Source organism: Haemorhous mexicanus, chromosome 9, assembly GCF_027477595.1.
Source record: "Haemorhous mexicanus isolate bHaeMex1 chromosome 9, bHaeMex1.pri, whole genome shotgun sequence".
Classification (NCBI taxonomy): domain Eukaryota; kingdom Metazoa; phylum Chordata; class Aves; order Passeriformes; family Fringillidae; genus Haemorhous; species Haemorhous mexicanus.
The window spans coordinates 8314421-8333120 of NC_082349.1; the positions used below are offsets into that span (position 1 = coordinate 8314421).

Genomic DNA, 18700 nt, shown 5'->3' on the forward strand with positions numbered 1-18700 from the left:
CCAGCCCTACTGAAGACAGGAACTTGGAGCAGAAGCAATAGTGTAGTAGGGCCAGCCCAGGGAATGTCATCAACCAGGAGACTCCTTTTCTGGCTTGGGGGACTTAAGGCTGAGAGAATGGGGTTCTCATGCACTCTGCAGTGTTTGATGTATAGAAGTTTTCTGTTGGTTATTGATTCAATCAAAACACAGCAAAAATAAAATAAAAAAGCAAAATTACTTTCACCTGTGCAAGTTTATCATGGGATGTCTGCATTAGGAGAAAAGTCAGGAGGCTAAAGTCAAGCTGTTAGAGTCAGCTTCAGCTGAAGCTTTGCGCATGTAGGGCTGAAAACTGGGGCCTCAAGGTCCCTGCAGCTTTCCCAGCATCAAGAAAACCAATCTTAGTCCAGTAGCTGGACATCAGTAGCATGACTGCTCTGCCCTGGGCCACACCCCTGTGTCACTGTCGTGGCCAAGCCCTAGGATGGGTGGTGGTTTGGGGTTTCTCCAAGCACCTCAGTCAGATTCAAACTGGTTTATTAAACTGGTTAATTGGCAGTTTGAAAGGGAGGGGAAAGCAAGGTCCCTGGGTCTCCCTGGTCAGTGCCAAGCCGCAGACTGTTAACTACTCCTGCCTTTCAGAAGCAATAACTGCGGATTTGGGGAACATATGGAACTAACTAGCCGAAAGGCTTTTATGAGCAGCTTTAACAGGGAGCACGGTTTGGGAGTAGAAATTCCAGTGGATGAGTTAATAGTTTCACTTTCCTTAGCTGTCCCTTTATAGGAAAAACAACAACAAAGCTGGGCACGTTCCTCCCACAGCCCTGGCTGTACAATGTGCCAATGCATCCAGGATTTCGTTTGGACACTGGGGGAGTCCTTTAGTAGATCCCCCAGGACCTGTTTTTCCAGAGCTGTTTCCTGATGCTGACCTCATTAGGTGAGTTTCACAGCTCACTAATTCCTAGCAATAGCACAAGAGATTCAAGGAAAGGGGAAACCCGTCTTGTGGAAACCAATGGAACTGAACAGATTTGGGCAAGCACTTTTATTGCTTTTCATTAATCTGGAAAATCAGGGACTTGCATTTTTCTTTCTTCTGTTCCTCCCCCAAGTAACTATTTTGACCTGAAACAGTATATTTGATTTTCTGTTTGATCACAGATTAGGATAACTAAGAAAGGAGAACCCCTACAGAACTGTATATATCTCAATCTTTATGTTGCAGTTTTTTTTGAACCAAGTAGGGGAGTGGGTATTTCTTTTCTGGAATTGCAGTCTTGGCACTGACAGGATACAGTCACTCAAACACTTCCAGTAATGCTTATTTAGTGTTTGCATTGTGGTGGCACATGTCCAAAAGAGAGAGCAAAGGAAAACAATAAGTTGACTGCTCAAGAGCTGACATCATAGTGTGAAATTTAAGTACTTGTTTTTGTGGTATTGTTATTAATCATGGGTCTGTGCAGGGGTCATCCTGTAATTCCAGCTACTGGAGTCCTGTGAATGCAAAGCTCAGCCTGAGAGTTTTCCTAGGCTTGCCTTTCATCTTCAAGTCTCCTGTATAGCAAACACACCAGAAGGACACAGCTCAAATTTGTCTTAAGTTTAACAAAAAATGTGTTTCTTGTGTTGTAATTCCTGAATTTGTTGTCTGTTTTATTAGCAATGTATTTCATAGGAAGGTTTGGGACTACTCAAGCATTTTATCTGTGAATAAGGTTTTCCTTGTCTTATTTTAAAGCTGCTTATTAGATGTCCCCACAAAGCTTTTTTTTTTTTCCCCATTGCAGCATTATTTGTGGCTTTAGTTAGAAAAAGCAAAGAGGTGGACCTGGCAACCTTTCCACTTGATTCCACAAGTGCACAGGTCCACCTGTTCACTGCTGATGTAACCAGGAATGATGATGTATTTGATGAGCGTTAGCTTGGTTTTTGTTTTCTGGGCCTTCTTATGCTCTTCAGCTAGAGACAAATGTACAGAACATGGATAAGGAGAAATCACTCTGGCACAGAGGCTGTGTTTTCCTCCTCCTTAGCTATCACATACAGCACTAACATGGTGCTTGCCTTTAGGAGCCTTCAAATGCCCAATTTGAAGCTGCTGGCCTGGCATAATAAAACATGTTATGTGAATGGTTGTGAGGATACCTTGGAATAAATGGCATTTGCATCTAGCTTTTCTCCCAAACCCAAGTTCAATGAAGAAAATTTTTTCTGGTGGAAAGGCTGGAGTGTTCCTAAGCTCATTCCAAATACACATTTATTCACTTCCCCTCCCTCTTTAAAAAGGTGGCAGTGGTTCTCTAGATCTGTTTCTGTAGATTAGATTTACTTCCCTAAAAACCAACTCCCATTAAATTATCACATAAAATCAAACCTCCAACCTCACCAATGTGTTTGCAAAACAATATTCAAATTGTCCCAAGGACAACTTCTGATACCAACACTTCTGGGCAGTGCCAGCCTCAAGACCTTAGGACCCACTGCAGTTATGTCTGCCTGCTTTATGTGTGGTTTGGAGGTTTTATAATCCTCTATCTTTTTGAAGGTGAAAGTTAAACACCATAAACATTCAAGTTGATTTATATAGGAGGTTTGCTTCTGTAACCCATTCCTTCTGTTCTTATGTGACTCCTGGATCCGTAATCCAGAAGCATGGAGAGGGGGAATACTGCATGAGTGTCAAGGTGATCAGTAAAGCTGTTAGTGAAGATCTTCACTGGTCCAGCCCCTTTTCTTTGAGAGGTCCAAAGGCTGTGCAAAACAACTCCAAAAATGTCTGGACCAGTGGTCCCTGGGACTGTGAGGACTTGTAGGACCCACTCCCACTGACAGTAAAACCGGACTGCCCTGAGGGCTGAACTGGTGTCTCCAAATAAAATCTCTGTGTTGGGGGAATGACACCACCCAGATTAAAAGGCTGGTCAATCACAAGCAGTAGGGCCAGAGACAGACATGCAAAAATGTCTTCAAAGCACACCAGAGTGAGCACCATAAAAATGCACTTCCCAAGAGCCAAAGTCATAACTTCCCATTGCTTCCCAGAACAAATCCTGTCTGCTCTGTTTATTAGGTGGGACTGTGTATAGGCAGTTACTCCAAGTGTGTTTATTTTGAACTCATCAGTTGTTCAGTAATCTCAGGCAGCTCTGGGAGATTTAACTCAGATAGAGGATTAGGCTGGGGGTCGTGGGGTCAGTGATATTAAGATAGAGAGAAGGGAAGGAAACAGCGTTGTTTTTGTGGCATTATCTGAACAGTAAGGAAAAATAAATTTGGGTTTTAAGCTGCCTTTAAGCTGACTCTGAAGGAAATGGTCCACAAATCCAGCCAGGAAGCAGGCGACTGTGATGAGACCCCGCTTCTCTTTAAATTTGTTTTGAGCCACCCAACCAAAATCCATGGTGGTTATGGCTTGATTAAGCAAGAAATGAGAACATTTTAGAAATTCTCTAGAAATCAGTTAATTCCATATTCAAGTGTTCAAGATTCTGATTTTAGCTTTCCTCCAAAAATAAAATCTCTGGAGTTGCTTTTGGGGCAGAAGTTTGAACCCAGTGCTGAGCTCCCTGCAGTGACAGCAACGTGCTGGATGGGTTCAGCTGGTGGCCAGCATCACCTCTAGGTTCCAAAGCTGCTCTGAGGCAGAAAGCAGGGAAATTAATGTCCTGGCACCGATGAAATCATGGGGGGGCATCTGCCAAAAACTGCAAAATAACTCATTCTCTCTCATTTGGAATCTTTGGTGTCTTATAAGAAGTGAATTGGTACGGTGAACTTCTCTGCAGGCTGATTTTTGAGGAACACATAGACAATTTTCTTCAAGATTTCTAACCCTCTGAAAAGGTGACTGAAATAATGTAATAGGTTCCAAACTTATTCACAGGAGAAAGACCCACAGCATTAATGCACAGGACTGATTTCCCCAGAATAACAACAACAACAACAAAAAGAGTGAGAGAGAGAGAAAGGGGGGAAAAGGCATTGGAAGTAAAGTATGTAAGGATTTGTTTATTGCCTTCTTAATATTTTATCATAAAACACACGGTCTTGCCTCAGGGCTTGTTGGTGGTTTGTATATGTGTGTGTGCCTGTGTATATACATATTTTTGTATATAAAAATCCACTATCATCCATTGTTTAAAAAATCAAAAATGAGAAGGATTTTGCTAAAAGCATTTTGGGAAAACCTCTGCTCTCATTTTTCCTGTCAATGTTTTTCTAAGCTTTTATTTTTATTAGTCAAAATGTTTAGAATCCCCAGGAAATCCTGGGATGAACCATTTCCTCTTCAAGATGTAGCCCTTAGGGGAAAAAGAAAAAGCTCAGATCCTTTCAAACGTTAGAAATTTTTCAAACTGTGTTTTTTTCATATTTTTTAAATTAGAGAAAAACTAAGTTAGGAAGATGCTTAACTTCAAGCTGTGGTCCTGGGAAAGCTTGATCTCTTTGTAGAAAAGCCTGAAGAGACCCTTAGATCTGGGCAAGGAAATCTTTTAGGCTTGGCTCTTAATGGAGAACCAATTGCCAAATTGAGGTATAACAGGTTCAGTTGAAAGACCATCTTATTTTTTTTTTAAAGTAAATTAAAAAGTAGCATTTGCTTTTCCTCAACCCAATTTGTGTATGTTAGTTAGCATGTAACAGCTTTTTATTGAGGCTGTTAGTGCTCTGGACATCCTTTGTTATTATTAATATCACTAACATAATCAATGTTATTTTTAATAATTAAATATCCGATACGCTTTTTTATATACATGAGATTTTGCAACTTCCTCTCCTTCACCTTCAGATAAACTTCAATGGGAATCATAATTTTAAACTAAGAAAGGCTTCCATCCTGCAAATACATATGTAAATTGCTGATTTTAAACTCCTCTTGGGTTCACTCCTTGAAGTGGGTTCAGTTGCTAAAATTTAAGAAGGTAAGAATTCGGGTCCCAGACTGGAGCTCAGCAGGAATTACCTTGCTCAGATTTTGAGAGGATTGTTATTCTCTGGGAAGAGTGGGGCACTGCTGTTATAAATGAGAAAAGCTTAAAAAGTGGTGAAATATGAGACTGAGGGATGCAGGAGTCTTTTCATGAAAAATGACACATCAATATAATTTTTCAGAAGTCTGAATTCACCATCACCACATTCCACTTTATTTTAGGAAAAGTGTGTTTGTTTATTTATATAGTTCATGACAAAAGTCTTCACTGCTGTTCTTCTGATTTATTCATCTACTTTTTATCAAGTTTCTTCAGAAAGTTCTTGGAAAGCAGAACATGTAAAGCCCAGACTTGGTGGTACAATAACTGGTATATATTACTCCCCTAGTCTGTCACAAATCTAAAAAGATTTTCGTACTTCATGTGAAACTTAGTGGTTCTTTTTAAATTTGATTTTATTTGTTTTTTTCTTCTGGGTGTGGGGAGTTTTTTGTGGCAGAGGGCTTTTTGTTTGTTTGCTTGGGGTTTTTTTAGGCTTTGTTTGGTCAATTCAAGGGGGAAAAAATTCTAATATTTAAGGATTTATTTTTCTTTCGGTTACCCAAAATTACACAGTAAATAGTGCTTCTGCTTTTTTTGGGTTTTTTTCAGGTTTGGGATGGGGATACTGGACCAGTCTTCTGGGACAGTGTTACAGATCTCTATCTCTCTTCTTTCTTTGCAAATAGGGGGGTGAAGGAGGAAAGACAAAAGGAGGGAGACTAATAATGAATTTCCTAAAGTTTTTGTTATTACAAGCGTGCACAAAGTTCCAATACAACACCTTTGACTTCAGAAGTTCAGAAGATTTTGGTTTTTTTCTCAAAAACCTTTCGACTGAGTTTGGGCTTTGGATTTAAACTAGGGTACAGGAGACAGTCAGAAGCACTAGACCATTCCTCATTTAGGGGAGTTTCCATTCGAGTGTCTGTCATCAAGCAAATTAACCAGCACAGAGAGCCCAAGAGTTCTGAGACTGTGACCTCTGAGCAATATGTATCTGTTGTGAAGTTATACTCTGTGGAGATTATTACAGGGTCTTGCAGCACCTGAATGCTTTTCCATTTGGGAATGCCTAAAGACCATCCCTTGTTACCGTGGGCCAGAATGGATAAAGGGAATAGACTTCAAGTGCAGGAAAGTCTTTCAAAGTTTTGTCCTTTAGTCTTTGTTGTTTTGATTCCTACTATATTTAACTTTTTCTCTTTTTTCCTGCCTGTGTTTCTGCAGGTGCTGTTTGCTCTAAACCAGACTCTGCTCCAACATGAAAGCCTTCGAGCAGGGAGTTTGCAGGCCCCTTACACCACCGAGGATCTCATCAAGCACTACAACTGTGGAGACCTGAACGCTGTGATATTCAACCATGACACTTCTCAGGTGAGCAGAATTGTTCCAGATGGGCCAGAGAATTGAGGAAAAATCAGCTGCTTTAATAGCAATATCCCAGTCATCACTTCATATTCTGATCCCTCTTTCCCCTCTTCCTTTTAATGCCCTGTGTTTTCTTTCCACACGTGCCTCATTTGCCTGGTGAGAGAGTGGAATTTCCCTGGTTTTGCTCAGGCTCTGGGGAATCATAGAATGGTTTAGGTTCAAAAAGACCTCCAAGATCATTGAGTTAACTGCTAAGCCAGCACTGCCAAGTCCACAGCTAAACCGTGTGCCCAAGCACCACATCCACACATCTTTTAAATACCTCCTGGGATGGTGACTCCAACACTTCTTTGAGCAGCCTGTTCCAATGCTTGACAGCCCTTCTGATGAATAAATATTTCCTAGTGTCCAATCCAAACCTCCCCTAGTGCCACTTGAGGCTATTTCCTCTTGCCCTATTGCTTGTTACTAGGAACAAGGAATGGACTGCCTGGAAAACTTTCCAAGGGATGTTCTTGAAAAAAGGTTAATTCTGGATGTTTGGGGCTGTTGAATGCAGACTCCTCATTAAGGGTGGAGAGGGAATCTTTGTAATGTTTGAGCATATATATGAAGAGGAAGTGGACCTTATGTAAATACTCTGTAAAGTAAATAACCTCTCAAACATGTCATAATTCAATAATTCTGTGTGTGTTTCAGACAGCCCTTCAGTCTCTGTTTATCTTAGTTATCCAAAGCTATTAAAAACTCTCAAGGGAGCAGAAATCTGCTTTCCAGACCAGTTTGATGCTTCATGGCAAACTGAGATTCCTCTTTCTCCTTTCCAGTTAATTCTATGAAAACTTGGTCTTTGGATGTCATCTCCAACATCTCCTGCTTTTGATCAGTATTCCCAGATCCCAGTCTCAGGTGCAGTGACTCACTTGGGGCAAACTTGTGTAAATTTGACAGCCACACTATTGTATGTCTTTTGCCAGTGAAAGAATTAAATCATGATAGCAGTCCATGATAGCAAGCCTAGGAGAGCTATGTGACTTCCAGAGAGAACTGAGACAAGGTAAGGTCAGTCTGTGGATTGGGGCAGAGGTCTCTCAGACATTTTTATCTTGCCATCACTATCTTGGATTGCACAGGGCTCTGTGGGTCACTTGTTTCTCACCAGAACAGCTGGTGAAGCAAGTGGGGCCCCAACATGGGATAAAACCCCTTTGGTGTCCCTGTTAACTCAGTCCTAGAAAATGAAGCATTGTTTTAGCATGACTGAGCAGGACATACCAGGGTGGTTAACGTGGCAGCACTGAAACACAAGAATGTGTCATACCAAAGCTGCCAGAGCTGTTCATTCTGGTCAGCTTTGCACTGAAAAGTAAGGGGAGAAAGCAACTTGGGAAGGAATATGTCTTTAAAGATGTGGAATATGAGTTGGAAAAGGTAGGGAGCTCATGAATTTAGAGGTTCCTGGAGAAGTCAGTCATTATAACTATTCCTGAATATTTGAGGCACAGCACACATGATAAACAAGGAATTAACAAGCAAGATGTAGTGGAATATTTGCCATGGATGCTATAAAAGGACTGCTGTTAGTTAAACCCTGAAGACAGTCCTGTGTCACCTTTTAATCTCTACCAGTGTAATCTCCCTAATAAGTAAAGCCTTTGTCCCTAAGATGAGTTGTGGTCATTCACAGCAGTTGCACGGACTCACAGACACCTCTGATTTATTGACACATTGTCCTATAACGGACCTGTGGGTTAGACTTGAGGGGAGCCGTTTGCTGTAAAAACTTCTTTATTCCTGCAAATTATTGGATTAAGTGTGAGTTTCAAAACAGTGTTAAAGACAGAAGAAAGAAGCCAACAACCAGTCAGAGTTCAAGCCCTGGTGTTAGTCATGGTCCCAGAGTGCATGCAGTTGATGGAGATTATAACGCTTACAGGCCATGGAAAATTAAAATCCCTCTATGTATACTGGTCCCTGCAGAACTCTAAATATTGTGCAGTACTGTTGGGTAAAGAGTTTTTTTGTTTGGTAGTGTTTTTATAAACCAGCTCTATACCATTTATTTTAACTGCAAGCAGAACAAAATAGAAAATTAAAATGTAAAATAAACTCCCTATTGAAGTCAGGGTTTGCCAGTTGGGGTCATTCCAAAGTTTGTTCTCTGTGGTTTTTCGCAAGGATGAAAGACTCTGTCATAGAGAGTTTTTGCCATTTGGTTACCAAATTAGATTAGCCTGACTCAGATATTACACATGAAAGATTCCCTGTGGGATCTCTCTCTGGAGACATTAAATGTAGGCACAGGGATTTATCATGTGCTGAGTCTGTTGCAATTCAGGGCTGGTACCCATGACAGTCTTGGGACAAGAGTGCCACAGTGATTTTTGAAGGTGTGTCCCTTCTTCCATGATATCCAGCTGCTGGCCCAGCTCTTTAGAGGCCTGATAAGAGTTGAAGCTGGTACTGTTAACACAGCCTTGAAATACCCCGTAGAAGGGAACAAAAGATCAGGAATGGGGTTGTAGGAATCAACACCCATGTGAATGCTGGAGGCCAGGGAATTCAGCTCCATCTGGGGCAGCTCAGGAGAACTGCAAGAAGGATGGGACTCACTCTTTTAGGACTAATTTGGGATGCTGTTTAAGGTTATTCATGCCTGCTTGTCCCTTGAAGGTTATCAGGAGCTGCAGAATACAGGTAAACTGTCCAACAGTTGGCTCAGTTTAGAGCTGATGGTTGAGGTGGCTATAATGGACTGGGAAGGAGGTGATAAAGCTCAAGGTCGCTGTGGGGACAGTGGCAGGGAAAGGGAGAGTATTTATGTGTGTGCAGTAACTTCCTAAATGCCTCCAGTGTGACTCTTCAGAGATGAAGCAGCTTCCATAGCTGTCTGGAAGATGCTGAGGTGCCTTTAGTGCAAAAATCATCTTGGAGCAGAAAGGACCAGAAGAGGAAATACCAGCACTGTTGACCTGACGTGTGACAGATAAGTTCCTTGAGCCTCTTCAGCCTCCCAAAGAGATTTGGGAAGTGTGAGGTTTCCTGCACATTCCTGAGTCCTGCAGCATTTGGGAGGAGAGGGCAGAGTCCTTCTGGGACCAAGACTGTGCACAGACAGGATGGTGCTGGTAGGAAAGCTGCAAGGAAAGGTACTTCCTAGTCCAGAGGAGGCTTTAGGTCACAGGACATCTCCTTTGTCACCCATGGGTAGGGACAGGACTACCCCAGGGAGATGCTGCTCACCTTGGGCTTGTGAAGTGCAGCTTAGCCAGGGTGCCCAGAATGAAGGGGTATGAGCAGGGCCCCGTGTCCCTGACTCTTTCCTTTCTCAGAGCCATCAGCCCTGATGAGAGCAGAAGGGTAAACAAATTCTTCTCAGTTTCAGTGGGTTTTTTACATTTTATGTTAATTAAGAACAGTGAAAGAGGAAACACCTCTGCTTTCCTGTGGTTATACTACATTCATCATTCCTCTCCCTCTCCATTTTTTTTTACTTTGTTTGCAAGCAGCATTTTTCCAAATGTAAAAATCCTTATTCAAACTCAGTAAAATTTTATGGGGGTGAGTCTAATAAGTAGACTATGACCCAAAAGTGCAGTAGGAAACATCTCTCTTTTTTCAATAGCCTTCTTCAAACACTTGATTCTCTTGTGACTTTTGCAATCAAGAGGCTTATGTTGAGGCTTCTGGGCAGAGAGTCAAAATGATACCAAAGAGAAAGTACTCTAAGCTAAAGATAGGATGGGTGTATTTTCTGCTCTTTCTCCCGACTATTTTTCCCCTTGAAGAAGTCAGTTTCTTTCTCTGCTTTTGTAAATGTTTCCTAAAAGGAAAAATGGATTGGATTGGATTAGATCCGTAGTTTTAACTTCTGTATTCTGTCTGAAGCTCTCACTAGGGAATTGAGGTCAGTGTGTTCAGAAGTATTAAAATGCAAAAAATGTGTTAGTTCAAAGTTAGAAAATTATCTGTCTCCAGATGGACCTTTTTTTACCTGAGACAGCTGAGAAATTGCCTAAGGACCCAAAGCCTCTATGGAGAAAAAGTAACGTGCAAAACAATTTATTGGGTGGGGTTTTTTTCACCAGTTACTTCCTGTGGTCAGTTTTGAGCTATTCAGTTTTTAAGGACAGTTCTGTGAAGCAAATTCATCTTTCCCAGCATTGAATTAGCCTTTTCTATGTTTCCTTTTACCCTATGTACTCTTTATTAAGAGGAAAATTGAAAATCCAAGGCTTAGATTTTTGTCTTTCAGCCTTTCCCAAAAATTGTGGCTGTGGTCTCCAGCTATTGTCTCTCATCTTCTGTCCCCAGCCATTCTCCTGACCTGAGGAGAGGATCCTGTCCCAGGAGAAGATAGTTTTTCCTTTCTTATTGCTGATCTGGCCTGTCAGAGACCTGCAGCTTTGCTGATCCCTTTGTAGACAATTTCTACTGGCCCAACTACCCAGGTTTCATACTTGTTATTTGCCTGTCTTATTTAGGGTAAACAGCATGGGGCAAGAGTCATACCTGACACTTCCAAAGCATCTTTCATCCAGGGAGCCTTTATGATTTGTGTGTTAGATTGTATTGAGAGCCCACTGAAGTAAAGGAGAATATTTCCATGCCTTCAACAGACTCTGTATTCATCCAGCAGGCCCAGCCATCACTGGATATCAAAGTGAATAAATCAAGTGAGTGACTAACCCATTTTACAGGCTTTGTGCTCAGCTCAACATAAAGATCTTCTCATTGACAGCAGGTGTAAGGTTTTGACTTCATCCCGCATGGTTAAACAAGCTGTGCAGTGAAGTTGTTTGGTGGTCATCACAGCTTGCAGACAGCTCTCCACCCCTTTCAGGTGCTGTGCCTCCTCCTTCAAGCAGTGTCCATCAGAAACAACCAAGAGTTTTGGATACCTTATCAAAGAATGCCATCCATATCTCAAGTTGTCTCTGCACTTTGAAATGCCCTGGGTGGATTCAGATAGTGAGTGTTGCCTTCTAAAAAGCAAATGATGATCTTGATAACATGACATTAGAGATCCATAAACTAAGCCCGTGTCACTATCAGCCTCCCTAAACTAAAGAAGAAAATGTTTAGTGCCTCACTTCACAAGGCACTTGCTGTTTATAAATCACCAGGTTGTGTTACATACCCCTTTAAAAATGTTATCATTCTTTGCTGAGACTTGTCCTTTAAAATTTAAGGGTCCTGATAATTCTAATAACATCATTAACTTGCCCCATTGTCATTTTGGATAAAATACAACTGGATTTCTGGCTCACTTCTCAAATCAATGAGAACTATCTGTGGAATGCTCCAGCTTCAGTAACTGCAGAAACACACAGCTGAGACCATTAGGTAGAGTGTTGAATGACAAGCAGACCTAATTTGTCCAAGGAATGGAGTTTTATCTAGGACAGAGAAAGATAAATCCATGAACTGAAGGCACAGCTATTGTAATGCAACGCTCTGGAAGCATCTTATCGTTCTCAGCCCTAACAAAGTGCAGGCGAACTGGCACAGCCTCTCATTCTTCCATGGAAAATGATTGTGGGCTTTCCAGAAAAGCCAGTGCAAGGCTGTCTCCAGCACCAGGGGAGCCATCCCACGAGTTTCCCATTGTGAGTCCAGGCAGAGGGGTCGGTCACACTTCAGGAGTGTTTGTCAGGAGGACACTGATGGCAGTCCTGATGCCAGGTGACACAAGTGCTCAGGGCTGCCTGTGCCCACAGCCAGCAGAGCCTGTCCCCCACCTTCTCCTCTCTGGAGATGCTGCTGCAGAGGAGCTGCCTTCCCATAGCTCAGAAGAGCTCTTGCTCTGCTGTGGTGGGATCATAATTTCTTTCCACTTGCACCTGAGTTACAGCTCCATGTTTTGGTACACTGGGAACATTTGGAAGTGAATGAAAAAACAGGAGTGTAGCCAAAATTTTCAGAGTCTAATTTTCATATTATGTCAGAACAGGATTCCAGATTGGAGCAATATTGTATTTTGGCTTATGTCTTACAGAAAATTGGTTGCAGATCCAGATTGAGAGTGAAGTCTACTTGTTGATGACAGTGCTGGGGAAAACATTGCAAAGATTGTTTTTTTATTAATAATCTGGAACATGCCCAGATAATTTTCATGCTACAGGTTTTGAAAATAGGTTGTACTTGCTTGGAAATTTTCATGACATCTTTGCATTTGGAGTTGTTTTACCTTGGAAGTTCTTTCCCTCCTCTTTCCGTGAAGAAAGCAATGTGAGAGAAGAGAGAGTCATGGAGAAATTGGAACAGGACATTAAAAACCTAAGATTTTTCTTTCAGATTGCTGCATTATTAGAAAAAGAACATATTCACCCACAGAAAAGGACTGATTTACATTAAAACATTTAGGGATTGTTGACTACCTGTATTTATTAGTAGGGGATTAGACTATAAATGAGTATGAAAGAGTGATTGGTAAAAAATATTTGGAGTTGAAAGTGCTGCTTTCTGGGCAGTGCTGTATGTTTGCTGTAAAGCATTTACTTTCCCTTCTTTTTAAAGAGCTGGCTTATGAAGTGTTTTTTGGAAATACTTCTCAAAGAGAAATGAAAAAGACTTGTTAGTATTTTAAATAGGATCTTGTTGGTTGAATGTACAAAGTGCTTTTTCTTCTTGTTTTATCTAGAAGTTATATTTGCTCCTTGTTGTGACTGTGAGGTGGAGAAAAGGGGGACAAGGGGGCAGCTTGGTTGGTTTGGCAGGGCTTGGCAGGATTAGTGTTAGACATTATTGAAAGGACTGTGTTCTTGGGTACCCCTGGACACAACATTTCCTCACCTGACACTGTTAGTGTGCATTACCAAATGGTGAATGCCATAAATTAGGTATCTCCAGTGTAAACTGGTAGAGCTCTCTGATGGTGACTTCAGACATAGATCTTCTAAGCCCAAAGGCTTGTAGAGTTCTACCAGCTTGGATGCAAAGAAATCCATTTCAGAGGTAACTTAATCTGAATTATTCCTTATTTTTCTCCTCACTGGTCCTTGTTCCACTCCTAAAGGCTTTCTTGGAGATGTTCTCCATCTTTTCACTAGACCTCTGAAGTGACCCCCATCTTAAAGAAAGTTAAAATCAGTTCAAAAGCTATCATCAGTTTGTTTCAGATGCCAGCATAACTAGAAAGCTGGTTGGACTGGGAGAAGCCTGGACTTTCTCCAGGACCAAACTGCAGAGCCACCTCTGCAGGGCACTTCCTTGAGGGTCAGCTCCAGAGGTCCCATGTCCAGCCCAGCTGCTGTGGTGTTATGAACCAGATTTCTGCTCCTTGCTAAGTTATGTGATATTGTGCAAATCATATATTTTGGATCAGACTTGCCTCAGGTAAAAATAATATTGCAAATTTCACATACACATTCAAGCTTTTCCTAGAATCTCACTAAACAGGGATGGAAAGAAACTCATTGAAGAGCCCTGAACAATACATATCCAAGACAGCCAAACCTGAGTTTGTACCCACTCCTAACCTGTTTTCCCACTGTGCAACAGAAGACAAAATGAAAAATACCTTTGGAAAAAGAATTGCAGTTCTTTAATAAACCAACCCCAAACCCAAACCTTCTGGCCCATTTTTTTCACTTTATTGCCCTGCTTTGCCCTTTGATCAGTGTCTTTACTTGGGTGTCATGGTAATATAATAGGTGATGGTTTTAGTGTCTGAACAGAAAAAAAAATATTCTTTGTCAAAGAAAAGAAAGCATTTGGAAGGGAAATAGAAAAGAAATAGAAAAACTTGAACTTTTCCATATGTTTGCAAGCTCATGAAAGCTGGCCTCAAAAAAATCCCAATGTTAAAAGGGTTTTAAGTGTGGCAGGAGTATCATCAGGTTGTTAAGATCTACCCTCCCCTCTGAAACCCAAACCTTTATTTGCATACACTGCAGGCTTGTCATCCTTAGTCAATTAATGAGCAGGTCCCCATAATCTGGTCCTAAATATACTCCACATAGTTGGGTGAAGCTTGCAGAAAGGGGGCTGGAATCATTGTTCTGACTCTGTTTTGTTAAGATTTCTTTAATCAAAACATTCATTCAGATAGAGAGGCCGGCTGCATATTTTGGCATCGCGACCAAGGGGGAGCAGGGACGGGGTTGGGGTGGGGAGGGAGGCCTTGGAGGAGGGGTTGGTGTTGCTTGCTTCTTCTTTTCCTTTTTTTTCCCCAAGTGCTTGGAAAGCAGCTATTTAACTGGTGTGGAAAAACAAATAGAAAACATACATGGAGGTCATGACTTCTCAGGGATTTGTTGAAAGTCTTTTTTAACAGGGATAGAAGTATCACCCCCCAAGCTGTGAGTGAGTGAGATACACAGCCCATCCTTGTGGCCTTTCTGCCTTTTTTTTTTTAAACATGGTTTCTTTTGGCCCAAATGGACAGAGGAGGTAGAACTACGCAGGACACACAGCTGTTGTCTGGCCAGGTGCCACCTGGAAGAAGAGCCCTGGCAGGATGGGTTTGGTGTTCCCAGGGAGGGTGTCCATGCAGGCGCAGCGAGGGCTGAAACTGCAGATACAGGGGTGTCCAAGGGCTGCAGCCCCCCCTGCCTGCAGGCAGCTTTACACTCAGGCCAGCAATGACTCCTGCAGCTTTTGTGTCACCTGCAGAGCTGGTTTTTGAATCGTTCACTGTCCATAGGGACTTCACTGGCATTCAGCCTGCTCTTCCCCTCCACATCTTCTCCTATTTGTAATTTTCCTGCATTTACAAGTTTAGATGCTCCAGTGGCTCCTAGATCTGAGATAGCCAGTTTGAAACTCTGTTTTCACACTCAAGTTGCCACAGCATGCTGAGGGGTATCCCGCTAGCTTTAAGTCAGAGAGGCCAGTTACAGAAATCTCACTAACTTGAACTGTGGTGTAACTGCAACATCTATGGACCATGAGCACTGATGAGAGGTGGGCAAGGATTAGCTCATGGCCAGAAGTGGCTCCCCAGAGTTGGTCCCAAGAAATGTTCTTGCTTGTGTTCTTCACTTCCCTTCAAGCAAAAAGTACTTTTGCGTTTTTCCTCCCTCCAACTCTGGAAAAGGGAAAGAAGAGATGGAACTGAACTTTACTTCAAACATGAAAGACTCCTTTTGCAGTCCACTCAGAGTTCTAATATATTACTTTAAATTTTAGTGCTTAAGAGAAAGCCATAATGGGTTAATCACATGCTCAAACTGGAGACTACTCCTTCCTAGTTTCCCTTTTCCATAACAAGCTGGAAGCTTATCTTCTTGGCAGCTGCCACCTTTGGGCTTTGGATTAAATCAGATTAACCTGACACTCCCTCCTCGGCCATTGCTGGTCTCCCTCCCTCCCAAGGAAGCTTGGGAGTGCTGGAGGAAAACCAGTTGAGTTGGCAGCATCTTTTGCTTTTGTGGCAGCCACGTCCTCCTTGTGGAGATACTTGTTCTCACAGCCCATTCACTTTGCACTGTTTCAATCCCTCCTATCAGAGGCTGCAGTAAGAGGATACTGCTCTCCCAGATGCCAGAAGGGTCCATAAATCAGAGGAAAACAGGTGTCTTCCAAGTCCAGTGCAGTATATCTTGCAGCCCTGCAGTAAAAGCCACAATGCCTTGTCAAGGCTGGTTAACAGGAGGGTATCCTCCCTTCATAAAGGAATGATAACTAGATCTCAGATGTCAGCCTGTGACCCAAGAAGGGCTGGTGTGAATTTAGGGCTGTTCAGTTTGCTGGAGGAGCCAGTGGGTGTTGGGATGCTGTTCTGGCTCCCTGGCAGCCTCTATAAGCTGCCTGTCAACTCTTTAGATCCTTATCTTTCATAGTGGTGTCAACTGTATAAAGGTTCCTGACCTGCATGGTGTAGGGAAAATCCTTCAAAGCAGGATCCCTTACTTGTCTTCTGGCCTCTGCCCACGTAAAGCTCATAAACCAGAAGACTAATAAAGAGAACCCAATCTTTATCACGTTTTAAAAAAATTAATGCAGTTGTCGTGATCTGGGAACAACTCCCTGCTCACAACTGGAGATAAGGATTACGAGTATGGAGGCGGAGCCCTCTTGTCGGGGAGGGATGGATGGGGTTTGTATTGAGGTGCTGGACTGGAACTCTGGAAGCTGATTGCCAGCTCCCTGTCCTGTCATAGCTGTCCCTTTTGACCTTGGGTGTGCTGCCTTCTGTTTTCTCTATTTAGCTGTGAACCCTCTGGGGGGAGAAGGAGAAATAAGGAAATAAGGCATTTATTTTATTAAGAGATTCTCCTGAACCTGACAGTAATGATGCTGTACATGCAGCAGTCTGAAGTTTTGATATTTCTCAGGAGACGAGGCTGGAAATCCTTGAGTCCTCTGCTGATTAGGACAGTGGGAGAGAGGAGTCTCAAAAGCCTAGAGGATCGACCAAGATACAGGAAGATAACTGCTTAAGAGGTTTTAGGATCACTGTGTGTTTCATGGCAGGGGCTGGCTTCCCATTTCCCTATCTCAGTTTCCTCCTCTCCATCTGCAAGTAGAATTATGGTTGAAGATCACCTCTGCCCACAAGCAGGTGAGGAAAGGCACACAGCTCTTGGTTGGTAATGTTGTTTTTTATTCCATTGTTGGTAATGTTGTTTTTTGATTGACATAATATTACAATTTGAATTCATATTCCAGAAATAGTCTCCTCACTGGAACAGAACGAGGCTAAACAAGGTTATCAGAGGATTGGGAAATGTAGTTCATAGGAGTAGGAATGATAACACTGTTACTCCACATATGATAATGATTTGATACTGGACTGAGTCTAGAGCAGTTCCACTGTAGATAATAAATCCAAAGTAAAAAAAAAAAAAATTAATCAAAGATGATGGTGCTTATGGGTGTCCAAAAAAAATTATTTGCAGATAGATGTTCACAACTCTGGCATTGTGCCTCTGCTCAGAATATTTGTCCAAATATTAAAAAATAGTAAATTTAAAAAATGGACTTTTAATGTAGTCCTGTGTCCATGAATTTTCAGCTGAACTTTGGCAGTAAGCCCGAAATGTGATAAAAGACTCTGCACCAATATATTTTTCTTTTCTCTTTTTTTTTTTTTTTTTTTTTTTGTCCTTTTTTTTCTCTCTGTCTCTACAGATGAAGCTGGAAGCATAGCATAGATCTTGAGTTATGGCTGATGCATTTTTCTAAGCTAAAGTATCTTGTTAGCCCTTATGCTAATGATTGCAGCAGAATCCAAGCCTCTGTGGAAATTTATGGGAAGAGAGGTTACTGCTGGGCATTTTCTTAGACTTTGGGTCTTCTTTGGGTCCCTCCAGAGCTAGACTGAGCCAGTGCCTTGTATGTAACATCAAGGTAGAAAGTCTTTTTAGAAAGTCTCTGTCCCCATTTTACAGATGGACTTTTGAGACACAGGAGGAATAAAGCCAAATGCTTCAAAGACACTTAGTGGAGGTTAAGTGCTGAGTTTCCTTTGAAGGTTTAAACCCAAATGACATGCTTGTGATCATGTAAGAGATTTGTATCACCCATGGGAGCAGAACCATTTTTTCAGGGTAGTGTCATAACCACTCCACAATCCTTCCTCTTTCTTCTCCCTAAAGCTCCCACTGACTTCAAAGGTGAAGAATTATGGCCCACATCCCACAGCACTGTGAGCTCAGACGTGTGTACAGAGCTTTATCCACACATATATTCCATCAGGGATACTGACTCAAGTAAAACTACACAGACAGTGGAGAGGGGAAGAAATTTTTGCAAGGCTGAGATTTCTTTTTTTGTTCTCACAGTCCCTTTCTTTAACCTTAAAAGTTTAACTAAGAAATGCAGGGTGTACCTAATGACTGAGTTTGTGGTCCATCTTTACTGTCCATAGGAAAGCTGTAACCTAAAGGAAATGGGAATAGAAAAAAACAGTGCTACCTTATTAAGTAAAACAAAATATTCTTTATTTTGAATGCTTCAATGAGATAATATTGAGTTTCCACTAGAATTATATATAAATATGAGTTGGTTGGGTTCTCAGAAAACTGCACAGCTTGCAGAGACTAGATGTAAAGAATCTGTTTATCTCTTGTCATCCACTAGAAGTGACCACACCCCAGGTGATGCAGTTTTCTCCTGATCCAGCTGTTACACTCCTAAGTGAACAGCAAAATTAGGAGTTTGGATTTTTCAATGGACACATAATCCACTCCATTGTACATTTAAACACTGGTAGCAATATTCAGGTATTATTAGATCAGTCCCTCACCCAGGGTCACAGCAAATGTCTCAATCATTCACTCTCAGCTCAAAACCAGCAGATTATTATAATTGAAATGTTAAAATTAATTATTTTACAGAATGAAAACAAAATAAAATTAGAAGGGGGAAGGTACATCCTTTTGGTGCATATATAGCCCATCCTTTTAAAATAACAGATC

The 18700-nt window shown here is 41.7% G+C and overlaps 1 protein-coding gene across 1 annotated transcript in view; it reads left to right on the plus strand.

Annotated features, from left to right (window-relative positions):
• Window positions 1–18700, plus strand: part of TRABD2B (TraB domain containing 2B) — a 262789-nt gene that overhangs the window by 137117 nt on the left and 106972 nt on the right. The window contains exon 3 of the mRNA XM_059853866.1: window positions 6192–6338. Within this exon, the coding sequence (XP_059709849.1) occupies window positions 6192–6338 (147 nt within the window). The remainder of the gene's footprint in view (window positions 1–6191; window positions 6339–18700) is intronic.